Source organism: Meriones unguiculatus, chromosome 5 (assembly GCF_030254825.1).
Source record: "Meriones unguiculatus strain TT.TT164.6M chromosome 5, Bangor_MerUng_6.1, whole genome shotgun sequence".
NCBI lineage: Eukaryota > Metazoa > Chordata > Mammalia > Rodentia > Muridae > Meriones > Meriones unguiculatus.
In genome coordinates, this window is record NC_083353.1 from 7,431,101 (window position 1) to 7,443,838 (window position 12,738).

The window sequence follows — 12,738 nt, forward strand, 5'->3', positions numbered from 1 at the left end:
AGTAAGATCTGGAGAGGACAGGAACTCCACAAGGAGAGCAAAAGAACTAAAAAATCTGAGCACAGGGGTCCTTCCTGAGTATGATACTCCAACAAAGGACTTGCATGGAGATAACCTAAGACCCATGCACAAATGACAGTTCAGTATCCAAGTGTATTGTAATGGGAACAGGGACTGTCTCTGACATGAACTGATTGGCCTGCTCTTTGATCACCTCCTCCTGATGGGGAAGCAGCATTGCCAGGCCACAGAAGAAGACATTTTAGCCACTCCTGATGAGACCTAATTGACTAAGTTCAGAAGGAAGAAGAAAAGGACCTCCTTTTTCAGTGGACTTGGGGAGGGGCATGCATGCAGAGGGTGGAGGAAGGGAGGGATTTGGAAGGGACGAGGGAGGGAATAAAGTGAATAAAGTATAATTAATAAAGAATTTAAAAATAAAATTAAAATAAATTAAAAGAAATTAGGGAAACAACACCCTTCACAATAGCCACTAATAACATAAAGTAACTTGAGGTGACTCTACCCAAGCAAGTTAAAGACCTGTTTGAAAAAAAACTTCAAGCTTCTGAAGAAAAAAATTAAAGAAGATATCAGAAGATGGAAAGTTGTCATGTGCTCATGTATTAGTAGGATTAACATAGTGAAAATGGCCATTCTGCCAAAATCAATCTACACATTCAATGAAATTCCTATCAAATTACCAGCATAATTCTTTATGGAACTTGAAAGAACAATTCTCATCTTCATATGGAAAAACAAAACAAAAAAACCAAAAAAACAGAATTGTCAAAACATTCGTGTACAACAACAGATCATGTGGAGGCATCAACATCCTTGATCTCAAGCTCTACTATGGAGCAATAGTAATAAAAACTGCCTGGTGATGGCACAGAAACAGAATGGTGGATCAATGTAGTCGAATAGAAGACCCAGAAATAAACACATACACCTATGGATAGTTGATATTTGACAAGGAAGCAAAACTCATACAATGGAAAAAAGGCAGCATCTTCAACAAATGGTGCTGGTCTAACTGGATGTGTATATGTAGAAAAAGGCAAATAGATCCATATTTATCACCCTGCACAAAACTAAAGTGCAAGTGCATGCAAGACCTCAACATAAAACCAGACACACTAAATCGGTTAGAAGTTCACTCCTAAGTGAGCACCCTGCCTGGGGGCTATAAATGATGCTGGGATATAAAATCCCAGTCCAGAGCTTCACCCCTTCTGTAAACAGCTTTGGAACTGGGTCTATTAGATTTTTGCTTAAAAATGGGCTATATCTATGAGTGGCTTCAATCCATCTTCTAAACTATATGAGGGTTGCTTCTTCAGAGTGGAGAATATTACAGTAAAGAATGGAATCTACCAATAGGTGGAGACATGCTATTGTATTCTTTCTTAAGAGTTAATCCATGGAGCAGATCAGCTACCTATCTAAGGAGCTGCTGTCTGGAAGGCAGGTCCATCTTAAGCTAAGTGAAAGATCTGGGAGGAACATTGGAGAGATGGCCATGTGGTGAAGAACACTGGCTTTTCTTTTAGAGGATGGAGGTCTGATTGTCAGGACTCACTATATGGCTCATACCACCTGTAATGCCATTTCCAGGGGTCTTCTGTCCCATTCTGTCTTCAATGAGTACAAATTGGTTTGTGGTACACAGAAATACATGCAGGGAAAACACTCATGGGCATAAAATAAACACATCTTAAATAAATCTTAAAAGGGATGGGAAGAGTAATGTCATTCAGTGAAATAATGTAATATTACTTTCCAGAATATTCCCTACCCCCAGTTTTATAGACTCCACGAGGCACATCCTTGTGAGTCTTGACTAAGGAAAGGGTAGCTTTTTCCTTTTCATCTCATCTTTTCATTTTAGATACTAGATAGAGCCCTTTCCCAGTGTGACTTGTTTTCCATCATGTGTTTGGTCTCCACACTGGCTTACCTTACCTCAAAAGCGTCTAGGACTGTTTGTTTGTTTGTTTTTTGTTTTGTTTTCTCCTCTTCATCATCCTTCTCCAGGCAGCTGCCAGGATTTGCAGCTTTCCTGCTTTTCAAATTTGTTTTTGACTGTAACAAATTTGTCCTCAAGCTTCTCGAGTTAATTCTTAAATTCTGTTAATCAGACTAAGAAACTAAGAAGTAACCCTTATTTCTCTTGTTTTATCTGGCAACTGTGAAGGAGCCCCTCCCCAACTCTTTCCGTAAGCATCTAGCACAGTGGAATTCCGAAGCTCTAGATTTTGACCTAGGGCCCTGTACCAGGCTGACAGGAATAAACTGCGAAAACGAAGACACTAAAGTTTTATGTCCATGCGTTGTGTCTTTACCTGTGTTGTGCCCCGGTTTTTTCTTCTACTTTGTGAGGCAGTAACAGTGACATCTCATTAACCTATGTGATACTTTCTGCACATTAACCTATATGTTATTATCTACATTAATTTTCAGGACAGCCTTTACATTACCCTATGTAATGCAGTCTCATTATTATTTTGGGGGGAGGCTGAAAACTTTGAGATGTGTTTTCTTAGATCTCTTTCCATGCTGCAATAATGTCTGAGTTTTCAGGCTCGTGTCTTACAAAATTTCCAGTTTCACTCATATCACAGTACATACCTTGATGAATAACGTGAGATCCCTATAAATATTACAAAGAAGAAAATATATCACTTTTGCATCTACAATGATTTCATTGATTTTCAAAACAAATTAAAGTGTTGCTATCCTTGTTTACCAGGTGACAGACAGAAGCGTAAATCAATAACCTGACTTTGCCAAATCTGTGTGAAGGTAGTTATCTGTCTAATAAGTATAGATATTATTAGTCTTTGCTTTCATTTGAATTTACACATCAGCTGATGCTAACCTGTCTTATAAAGGTTCCTGTGTACCGATGTTCATTTAGGTGTCATCCACCCGAAGAGCATCAGACCCGTCCGATACCTTTTTCTCAGAGGCGGGACCTGGGGCATCAACCCGCATGCAACCAGACATGCTCTTCTCTGGGTCCAAAGCGGCTGACCCTGAGTGCAGTGCTTAGCCTTGCATCCTGAGCGTAACATTTTAGCTTTTTATGGTATGCGTCTAAAACAAAAAGGGGGAACTGTAGAGAGCTGCGGAATGCTATGCCTTAAAGATGGAGCTGGTTTCCGCCTTCCACCTTCCCGATGGTGAGTGCTCTCTGTCATGAACAACTCCACATTTGGCTAAGGCTGAGGATCTGGCTTGCTTCCATGTATGTGGACCTATCTGCATTGCCCACGTGGCACGCCTGGGTTGGCTACCCAGAGGCTATTTAAGCTGTGGGCTGGCTTTCCCCAGGGTCCGAGGATTGTTCAAGGTTCCTGAATAAACTGCATTGAAAAAAAAAATAAATAAATGAAAAAAAAATAAAGGTTCCTGTGGAATTCACTGGTAACATTGGTGATGGGATAGACTTCTTAATCTGAATCTAAACTTGGAGTCACACACATGAAAAACAAGTTGGGTCAGCCACTTAGGTAATTAGAAAGCAGCATGATGACTAAAGGGACAGTAAAATGAAGAAAGGGGGTGAAGTAGCGGTCAAAGGTAATTTCCTCTTGGTAAATAGGATGAGAAAAGGGGGTACTATAAGAAGAGATGCATATCATTAACCTATTGTACACTTCAAAGCAGGCACTGGAGCAGTTCACATCAAGATTGGTTTTACTCATTTCCATTTATGAAAATTAGACACTTGACCTTCCCTGCCAACAAGAATTTCTTCTTCTGCCTTGGCATTTTTTTAAGCTTTATTGTTCAATTTTGAGTGACAAAGGACTGCTGACCCAAGCCTCTTCCTTACCATTGGAGATACTCCACATTTATCAAGGAGATTACCAGATGGGCTATGATCCCCATTTATGAATATACAATTTAATAGTTTTCATGAAGTAAATCATCTCAGATATTATGGGTTGCCTGAAGCTCCTTCTTGGGTTTGTGAAACTCTTAACATAGGAATAAAGGAAACCTTTCTGTCTTGCTACTCTCTTTTAAAACATTTCCGTGCTATGTTCATTGGTATGGCGTCTGGTACTGCTTTACACAAGGGGAATACTGAAGGAAATCTGTATATGAACACACTGCTGCCAACATGCCCTTCTACCATCTTTTCTTCATAAGCCTCCCTTTTCATTAGTCCTGTATTCCCCTTTGACTGTTTCATGTCCCATACACTTACATAATTTTATATATCTATGTAAAACATAGCAGCCACACACATATGAAAGAAATTATACAACATTATTTACTGTTCCCACTGTGTAGTGAAGTCTCACTGCTAAGTAAAATAAGATTCCTTTATATTCAAATCAATAAGAAACAAAATTACTTCCTAGACACTCTTTTGTTGAGATAATAAACTGTGTTAATTGTAGGCTCAACACTGGAAAGATGAAGCTGAGACTATAGACATGATGTTTTCTTTTTTGTTTGAGTAAGATAATTGAATCCAACACAGGCAGGTGATGCTTGGGCTCTAGCCTCCAACCTTTTGAGTCCTGGCCTTGCTAGATGAGTCTGGTTTGAATAGATATTTTACTATTCACTTTGGTGGTGAAAATGTACTTTATATTTTGAAAAAAAATATATTTTCTATTAGTAAAAATAACTAATGTTTCCAGTAATATTGGTATATATTTTAACCCTTGATTCATTTAATGGTGACATTGTGAAATGCATGTGATTGTGAAATCTGAGGCCAAAGAAAGACAAATGAGTGGACATTATTACTAAACTGAATAGTTGCAGGAGTTAATCCGAAAGTCTATGGTACTTCATTGTACCAGTAAGCAAGTGGATAACCACCCAGGACGACGTCTTGCTGATTTGTGATGGGTAGAAATAAGTATGTTCTATCTCACCACAATGGTTTCTCTACCTGGGCTGCTGCAGCTGTGTATGACAGCCTGGTTCTGGGTGTGAATTCCCTGGTCCTCTTTCTTGACTGTCATAGCAGAATGCAGAGCAGCACTGTCGGGGGTTTCCAGCTAGGAAAGCATACTGTACACAGATGGCCTTGAAGTGCTGACAATATGAGTTCCACACTAGGAACCTGTGTTGGAAGGAAGGAAAGAGCATGCCTGAGAATTGTTTTCTAACTCCCACGCATGCACTGTGGCAACCATGTGCCTACAGCTGCACACAGAGTAATAAGTAAAACGAAATAAAAGGAAAAACAAAATGCCAACATCTTCATTAAAAGCCTCTGAGTTTTGTGCTTACCTATTCAGATGACCAATCATGGCTGTCGACATGACGCATGTGGGAAGAGAGAATCTCGCCTGAAGAGTTGTTTCTATCAGACTGAACTGTGGGTGTATCTTTGGGGCATTTTCTTGATTGTTGATTGATGTATGAGCACTCAGCCTGTTAAAGGCATTGCTATCCATAGAAGGGTGGAGCTGGATTATGTAAGAATAGTAGCTAACTTTGATCCTGGAAGCCAGCCAGTAAGCAGCATTCTCTGTGGTTTCTCCTTCAAGCACTTGGCTTCAATTTCTGACTTGGCTGCCCTTGATGATGGACTATAACTTGTAATCTCAATAAAACATTTTCTTCACAAAATCCTTTTGGTCATGATGTTTTTCACAGTAACATACAAACAAAACCACGATAGCTACTTTATAAATACTGAATATCTCATTAGGACAGTGTCCTCAGCAGGAGTCAGTCATATTGCCTGTGTCATGGACCAGATGCCCAGTGGTTAATTCTTGTGTACTAACTGTACCAAATTCTTGCAGTCATGTCCAACCCCTGACCTTCAGGTTCCATTTGCCCCAGATAATAAGTCATACACATAGTAGCTTATGGAAACATGATTTTTTATGTGCACTTTGATTACTTAATTATGCATTTCTCCTGTGAGTACTTTGTAGACAATAGCAAAGTCAAAGGGTACACGTGTCTGCTTGATTCTTCTTTTCTGTGTCTTCCTCTGTGCCCATTAGAACTCTAGGGGCAGAGGTCAGTTGGAGAACCTAGAAGGCCGTGGACATGGTGACCAAGCTATATAGACACTTTTTTAAAAAATGTTTCTTGCAATTTCAACTATCCAGAGGTTTTTCTCTTTAAGTGTTTCAGTACAAGGAGAATACATATTGTATAAAGCAATGGTACTCAGAATAGCAAGGCAAACTTGTTTCTTGTAGAAAATAGCAGATTGTCAGGGTTATACCAACCCCAGCATTGATGATGAAAAAATTCTTATCTTCACCTGAGGCTCAGTAGCTGGCTGGCTCCTTTAGGTTCTATTTAGAGACAGTCCAATGGAATCTCGAATAGCAGCATTCTGGGCCCAGCTCTGTCTCCATTTGTAAATGTGGACATATTTGCACATATATGTGGGAAGGTTGTAGCATACAGGTGGGTTTCCTCCTCTTTGTTGCAACTTTTTAGTAAATAATGTAATCATCTTGGCAGTGCTGAAGATAGTCTACAAAGACATTCTTGTCCCTCTCTTCAGCTACCAGACTAAGAGACAGTGGACCCCATGGAACTGGAATTTCTCCAGGACTGTCCTGATGAGAGAAGCAATAAACTGAAAAGTGGTGCCCGGCGGAGTTGGAGCTTGCCTCCTGAAAGAGATTTCACACAGTGCTGACAGCTTGTCAAAAGAGCTTGTAGGCAACATTGGAGTCCAGTTGATGATGCACAGGACCACATTTGGACCAGAAGAATTTAGCTATGCAAACTTCTTGCCCTCTTTTAAAATGCTAAAAGGCCTTAGACAGACCAGAAGTAGAGGTCAATTGGCTTTTGAGGCCAGGTGTTTGCTCCCAGATTCTTAGGACCATCAGGAAAACTTTGGACTCTAATCACCTCCCAACCCTGGTAATGACAGTGTATTTGGAAAGAGCAGCTCTCAAGCTTCTTTTTAACCAATTCATAACATGTAAACTTTTCTCATTTTTTTGTGACTGAATATGACATGTGTAGCAAAGAAATGATTCAGGTTTATCCCTAAGGGGATGAATTGAGTGATTTGACAAGAAACTCCTCTTTTATGTTTAGAAAAAGAATATCCCTGTGACCTTCAGGACTGGGCTGTGACTAACTCGGCTTCTTGGAACATTAAAAGCTTGGAGTTCTGCTCAGGAACATTTCTCTTTTCTATTTGAAGCCAGATCAGTGGGTCTGAGCTGACTTTGCCAGCATTTTTTGTCCCTCCCCCCTTTCTTTTCTTTCTCTGTGTTACTTTATAAAGTTGTATTGGAACACTCTGAAAGGCCTTTGTGTGCCTTCCTTGATCTGCCAGCTTATATAACTAGCATGCCCGTCTCACAAACGAAATTCTCTATCTAGTTTATGTGGGTCAGAGGGAGTTTATGTGAGGGTGTGAACACATGTTTATATGTGTGAACAAATACATGTGAAGGCTAGAGAACAACTTTTTCTGTCATGTTTCTCAGGTGCTTCCCATCCTGTTTATTTATTTATTTTTTAAAGTTTTGTTATTCTTATTCAAATGTGTGTTCAGGTACATTAGTTAATATGTGCTGTGCATGTGCAGGAGCCTTTGGAGGCTAGAAGGCAGCAGATTCCAGAGAACTGGAGTTACAGGCTCTTGTATGGTGCCTAATTTAGGTGCTGGGAACTGAATCCTCTTCCTCTGCAAGTTCAGTAAACACTCAATTTCTGAGCCATCGCTCTACCTCAGCACACACCTTGTTTAATTTTGAGACTGGGTCTCTCACTTTGACCTAGAGCTGGCTAACTGAGCTAGGTTGTCTGACTACCTCATGGACTGAAGCTGAAGTCCAGACAATGATGGACAAAGGTGTGTGGTACCAACCTTACCCTGGACTGCTTAGATGTGGATATTCCTGGTCCTCTATTTACACTTTAGCTTCCCTGGATCTCTTTGTTCCTGTTTATACCATGATCACATTGATAAGTCCCCCTTTTTCCTCCTGCATTTTGCTATGAACTTGAGTGTTTGATTGGTTTCTTGAGGACAGATGGCTGAACTTGGCTTCTTGTGTCACAGGCTGTGATACCAAGTTTGATAACAATATCAGTGCAAGAAGAAGGTATCAAAACATATGCAGAAAGCTTCTGGCATCCTTAACCCTTCTACAGCAGGAAAAGTCCCATGCCCAGCTGTAGAATTCTCTGCCTGTCAGCACTGCCTGTGGCAACTGCTTGTGTGAATGGGGAAATTGTAAAGTGTCTGTAGGTTTCTGAGCACCACCAGCGGCATGTGAGAGCCAACTATTGTTGTTGTAAAGGAACCCAGTTCTAAATCTGTATACTTGGATCGCTGTGCTCAGTTTATTTAGAACATGGCATTTGGAGAGAGATAAAATACCAGCATGCTGTGTCTTTGCCTTTTCTTATTTTCTTGAGCAAATTGGTTGGGTCTTTTTGCTGAACGATTAGCTAGCTGTAGGATGTAGGAGGGAGGGCTGGTGAAGAAGCACTTTGTCACAGTGCCTATTGTGGTAAACCTTTTTTTCAGTTTATTTGAGCAGGAATAATTGTCTGTATTGATTTATAAGGAAGGAATTGAGTGGTGACATTGATGCAAAAGAAGAGAACAGCCATGAACAGCTTGATTTATTGTGGTATTAAGGCAAATAATTCAGATTCACTTTCTACAGTCTAAGGTCTCTTGTCTGGTGTTTAAATGTCAGAATATATTCAGCAATTTCTTGATGAGAAACACACCCCAGATGGAATGTGTAATTTATTTTTTAAGGCAGAGTCATTTTGTGTTTACCTATTGGACACTATAGAGGACAATATCTCAGTTGTTCTTAGGTGAGAGTGGGTTGATTTAGAAAGATAGACTTCTGAGACTCATTATGTGGAGTAAGTGTGTAACTGTGTTGAGTAACTTGGTCCTGGAGATAGTTGCTACTTTTCATGAGTACTACAGTTATAAGATACTCTTCCGATTTAAGTGAGGGAAACTATTGCCCAAGGCATATGATATTCTGAAGTTTGACTGAAGAGGAAAACAGCCAACAATACAAAACAGGTCTTTTGTATTGCCTTGGGGGTCATGCATCAGGTGATCATAAGGAATACATTTTGTTTCACAGTTTTTCTTTGCACATCTCTCTACTGGGTATGATGTCACTTTCTCATTTCTCCTAGTTCTGTTTCTGCTCCTGACAACATTTGTCACACTTAAACCTAATTGTTCTCTTAGGTTCAGTTTGAAAGCATAAGTTGCATGAGGTCAAGGTCCAAGCCTTTGTCTAAAGATAACAGATGAACACATACTAGACATGAAATGAATGGAATCTTTCTGTAGTATCAGAGTCCTAACTTTTCTTGGATGTGAGTTCAGGAGGAACAGTGAGACACGTTGTTGAGGGTAAGGATTTTATTAGAATAAATATCCATACCATGGACAGAGAGACATAGGAAAAAAACAAAATAAAACAAAACAGTGGCAGTGGTTCTGAGGAGGGTTGAAGTCCCAGCAACAGAGCCACACAGTATAGTATGGGCTGTGAAGAAGGGAAATGTAGCCAGTAGATGGAAGCATGAGCCTTTTCTCTTTGCTCCCTAAGGATGGAGATGGTTCCATAACAAGAGACTAAAGCCAGACTCTCTGATTCCCAAGGAGCAAGCAGGAAAAGGGGAGAAAAGTAGGATGTTTGGCTTTGATTCCCTTTGATCTCATCTCAGTTGTGCATATGCAGTAGTTAATCTTATTGGTCATCTTGGCATCCCTGGAAAGAAGCAATCTTAACTGAAAAGTTGTCTTTATCAGGTAGATCCCTGGCCACATCTCTGGGGCATTTTCTTGAGTTTTAATGGACAGGAGATAGTCTAGTCCAGTGTGGGTGTTGTCACCCACAGGTAGGTGATCTTGGGCTATGTAAGAAACCTAGTGAAGAATGAAGCAGGATCAGGCAAGCAGTATTCCCTTGTGCTTACCCCTTCACGGTCCCGCCTTGCATTCCTGCATGACTGTTCTTGGTGGTGGGCTATAACATGTAAGATGGAATACACATTTTCCTCTCCCTAAGTTGTCTTTGGTCAGGACGTTTAGTTATAGCTACAGAACACAGACTAGAAAGCAAGACGAGATAGAGATATACAGTCCCTGGAAGCTTCTTAGCTAGAGGCTCATAAATGTGTCCAGAGTAAATGTCTGCTGCACATATTGTGGCCTGAGCTGTATTCTGGTTTTAGTTCTAACATTACATTCTTCCAGGTCCTCCTTGTAGTGTCCTGATACATACTGGTGTGTGCTAAGGGACCTTTCAAAATATCTCAGATCCAAGAATTTCAGAACAGTACTGGATATGGTTTCCCATCTCTGACTTATCTGGGTTATACCTACAACAATCTTCAAGAGTCTTCCAGGTGTGGGTGATGTACTCGTTTTTTAACTCCATACTCACAGCGTGTATCCTCACACATTATTTCTAATGGATGCAATATCTTCCCACAGGGAACATGACTTCTGCAACTTCACCTATCATTTTAAAATGGGATCCCAAAAGTTTGGAAATCCGGACTCTCACAGTGGAAAGACTGTTGGAACCTCTTGTGACACAGGTAAGGGGCTTGTTGCTCTGTGTTTTTCCATGTTGACTTTTCAATCCTCTTCAAAGAGGCTCCATCATGCTACCATGCCAATTATTAAGTATTTATCATTTTTCAACTATGGACTGTCTCATTGTCTTATATGATTTAAAGTAGCTGTTAGCAACTCTTCATATGATTTAAAAAAAATAATGTTGATGAGATAATTAAAGAGAGGGCCCTTGGTGAAGGGCTCCCCATTTGCAGCAATGGATCCAGTGTCCAAATGAACCATTCCTTAGTCACTCTCAGATTGTAAACACATAGTTACAAAAAACTGTTGACTGGCCCATAGCAGTGAATATTTATCTGAATTGCTTTCCTTCAGTTTATTGGGACACATTTTATCCTATTAGAATGGGGAGCTGCTTGATTTTTGTGTTGACACATTTCCACGAGGTGACTGTCAAGAGCACAGAATGTCATCAGGATTTTAAGTGCTGAGAATTAATGTTTAGTGTCTCATGAATCATGTCCTTGGCAATCTGAATGCTGAAGTTTCTGGAATATGAAAATGTGAACTTTTTATGATGCATTTGTAGAGATTCATTATGCCACATGAAGCTTCAGGCTATTTTTATTGGTTTGTGCTGGATGCTTTAACAAATTACCATCAGGTTAATGGCTTCAAGCAACATAGATTTATTGTTTGATGGTTTTAGAGGTCAGAAATGCTAAAGTCAAGGCACTGGCAGGGCTGCATTCTTACTGGATACGTGAACAGTAAACCACATTCTTGCTTTTCCTAGCTTCTAGAAGCCTCTGTGGCCTCTTCATCTATATTTGAGGTCAGCAATGTAGAATCTGCAGTTCTCTCCCTGGTCTCTGTTTTATTCATGTACCCTCTCTGAGATCAGTCCTCTTTGGACTCTGTTATGTTTAACCTACTCAAATATAGCAGAAAATGCCCTACATCTGCATATCTTTAACTTAATTACCTCTTTAAAAACCTTTTGCTATTTAAATTAACATACTTAGAGTTTCCATGAATAGAGGTAGCTCTTTTTAGTGGACTGGGGGGATATTGTTCAGAGTAATGAGAGGTAGCCTCCATGAGCAAAATTATTCTAAGTCCTCAAGTTACTAAAACTCTCAACAATTATAGCTTCAGCTGCATATCAAAGTCTCACTCATTTCATTGCTTTTAAACTCTCTAATCTCATGTGAGTCCTCTAAGGATAAGTTCATCAGAGTTCTTCTCTACCTGTTTACCTGTGAGAACACCAGACCTAATATCTCTAAATGAATTGGTAAGAGAGAAAGGCAATCTCAGTTCCAGACATTCCAATTCCAGAAACAAGGGAGTACAAGAAGAAACTTTGCCAGCCTCAAGTGTATAGCTTCTGGTGGGCAAACGTCACTAAATTCCAAGGCCTGTGAGCAACCCTCTGGGCCTGAGAATCTGCTCTTGAGTCATGTCTTTACCATGTGCACTGGCCATATTGCTCCTGTGCATGTGACCTGAGTTTCTGCAGCTCAGATTTGAGGGATGCAGTAATTCCTTTGAGTTCTTACCTTTAAGTACAAGCTTTCAATCAGGTCAGGAACCTTATGGCTTCCTGTGTGTACTTGTGATGACTCATTCTGTTGAACAATCTCCCCCTGAAAGTCTTTCAATATCCTCCTGTACAGGTCCTGCCTCTGATGCGATGGTCAAGGGAACCCCATGTCACATATCTCTCTAGGTTCTTCACAACACTCATCACTGACTGACTGCTCTGAAGTGTGTGTTCATAAAAGGCACTAGTAAAAGGCCATCAGGTCATACAATAAGCTGTCTCTCTTATTAAACAATGAATGAAAGGCCTTAAAGTTTGGGGGTGAAGCTGATACATAATAACTCTTCTTGAGTGAGCTTTCTTAGGATAAAGGCACTTGAATTTCTTTTTGTTTGAACCTTGAATTGAGGAAGTATTAGAAGGAAACAATAAGACATTAAAAACCCTGAGCAGGGCCTTAAAGGAGAAGGCGGGAACACTGTTTACACCATGATTTTAGTGTGCTGAGCTATCAGCAGCAGAGATTTTAGAGTGTACACCTAAAACAAACAAACAAACAAACAAACAAAACACCCCCCCAACCTTCCAGTAAGAAAGACAATGAATAAAATATTACATTTAATAAAATGTATTTTTAAAACGTCAAAACATT

General features: G+C 40.0%; 1 protein-coding gene across 2 annotated transcripts in view; it reads left to right on the top strand.

Annotated features, from left to right (window-relative positions):
* The window catches only part of Ctnna2 (catenin alpha 2), a 1,157,068-nt gene that overhangs the window by 134,567 nt on the left and 1,009,763 nt on the right, over positions 1 to 12,738 (top strand). For both annotated transcript variants that reach the window (XM_060383518.1, XM_060383519.1), the window contains exon 2: positions 10,454 to 10,560. In XM_060383518.1, the coding sequence (XP_060239501.1) occupies positions 10,459 to 10,560 (102 nt within the window). In that variant the 5' untranslated portion in view covers positions 10,454 to 10,458. The remainder of the gene's footprint in view (positions 1 to 10,453; positions 10,561 to 12,738) is intronic.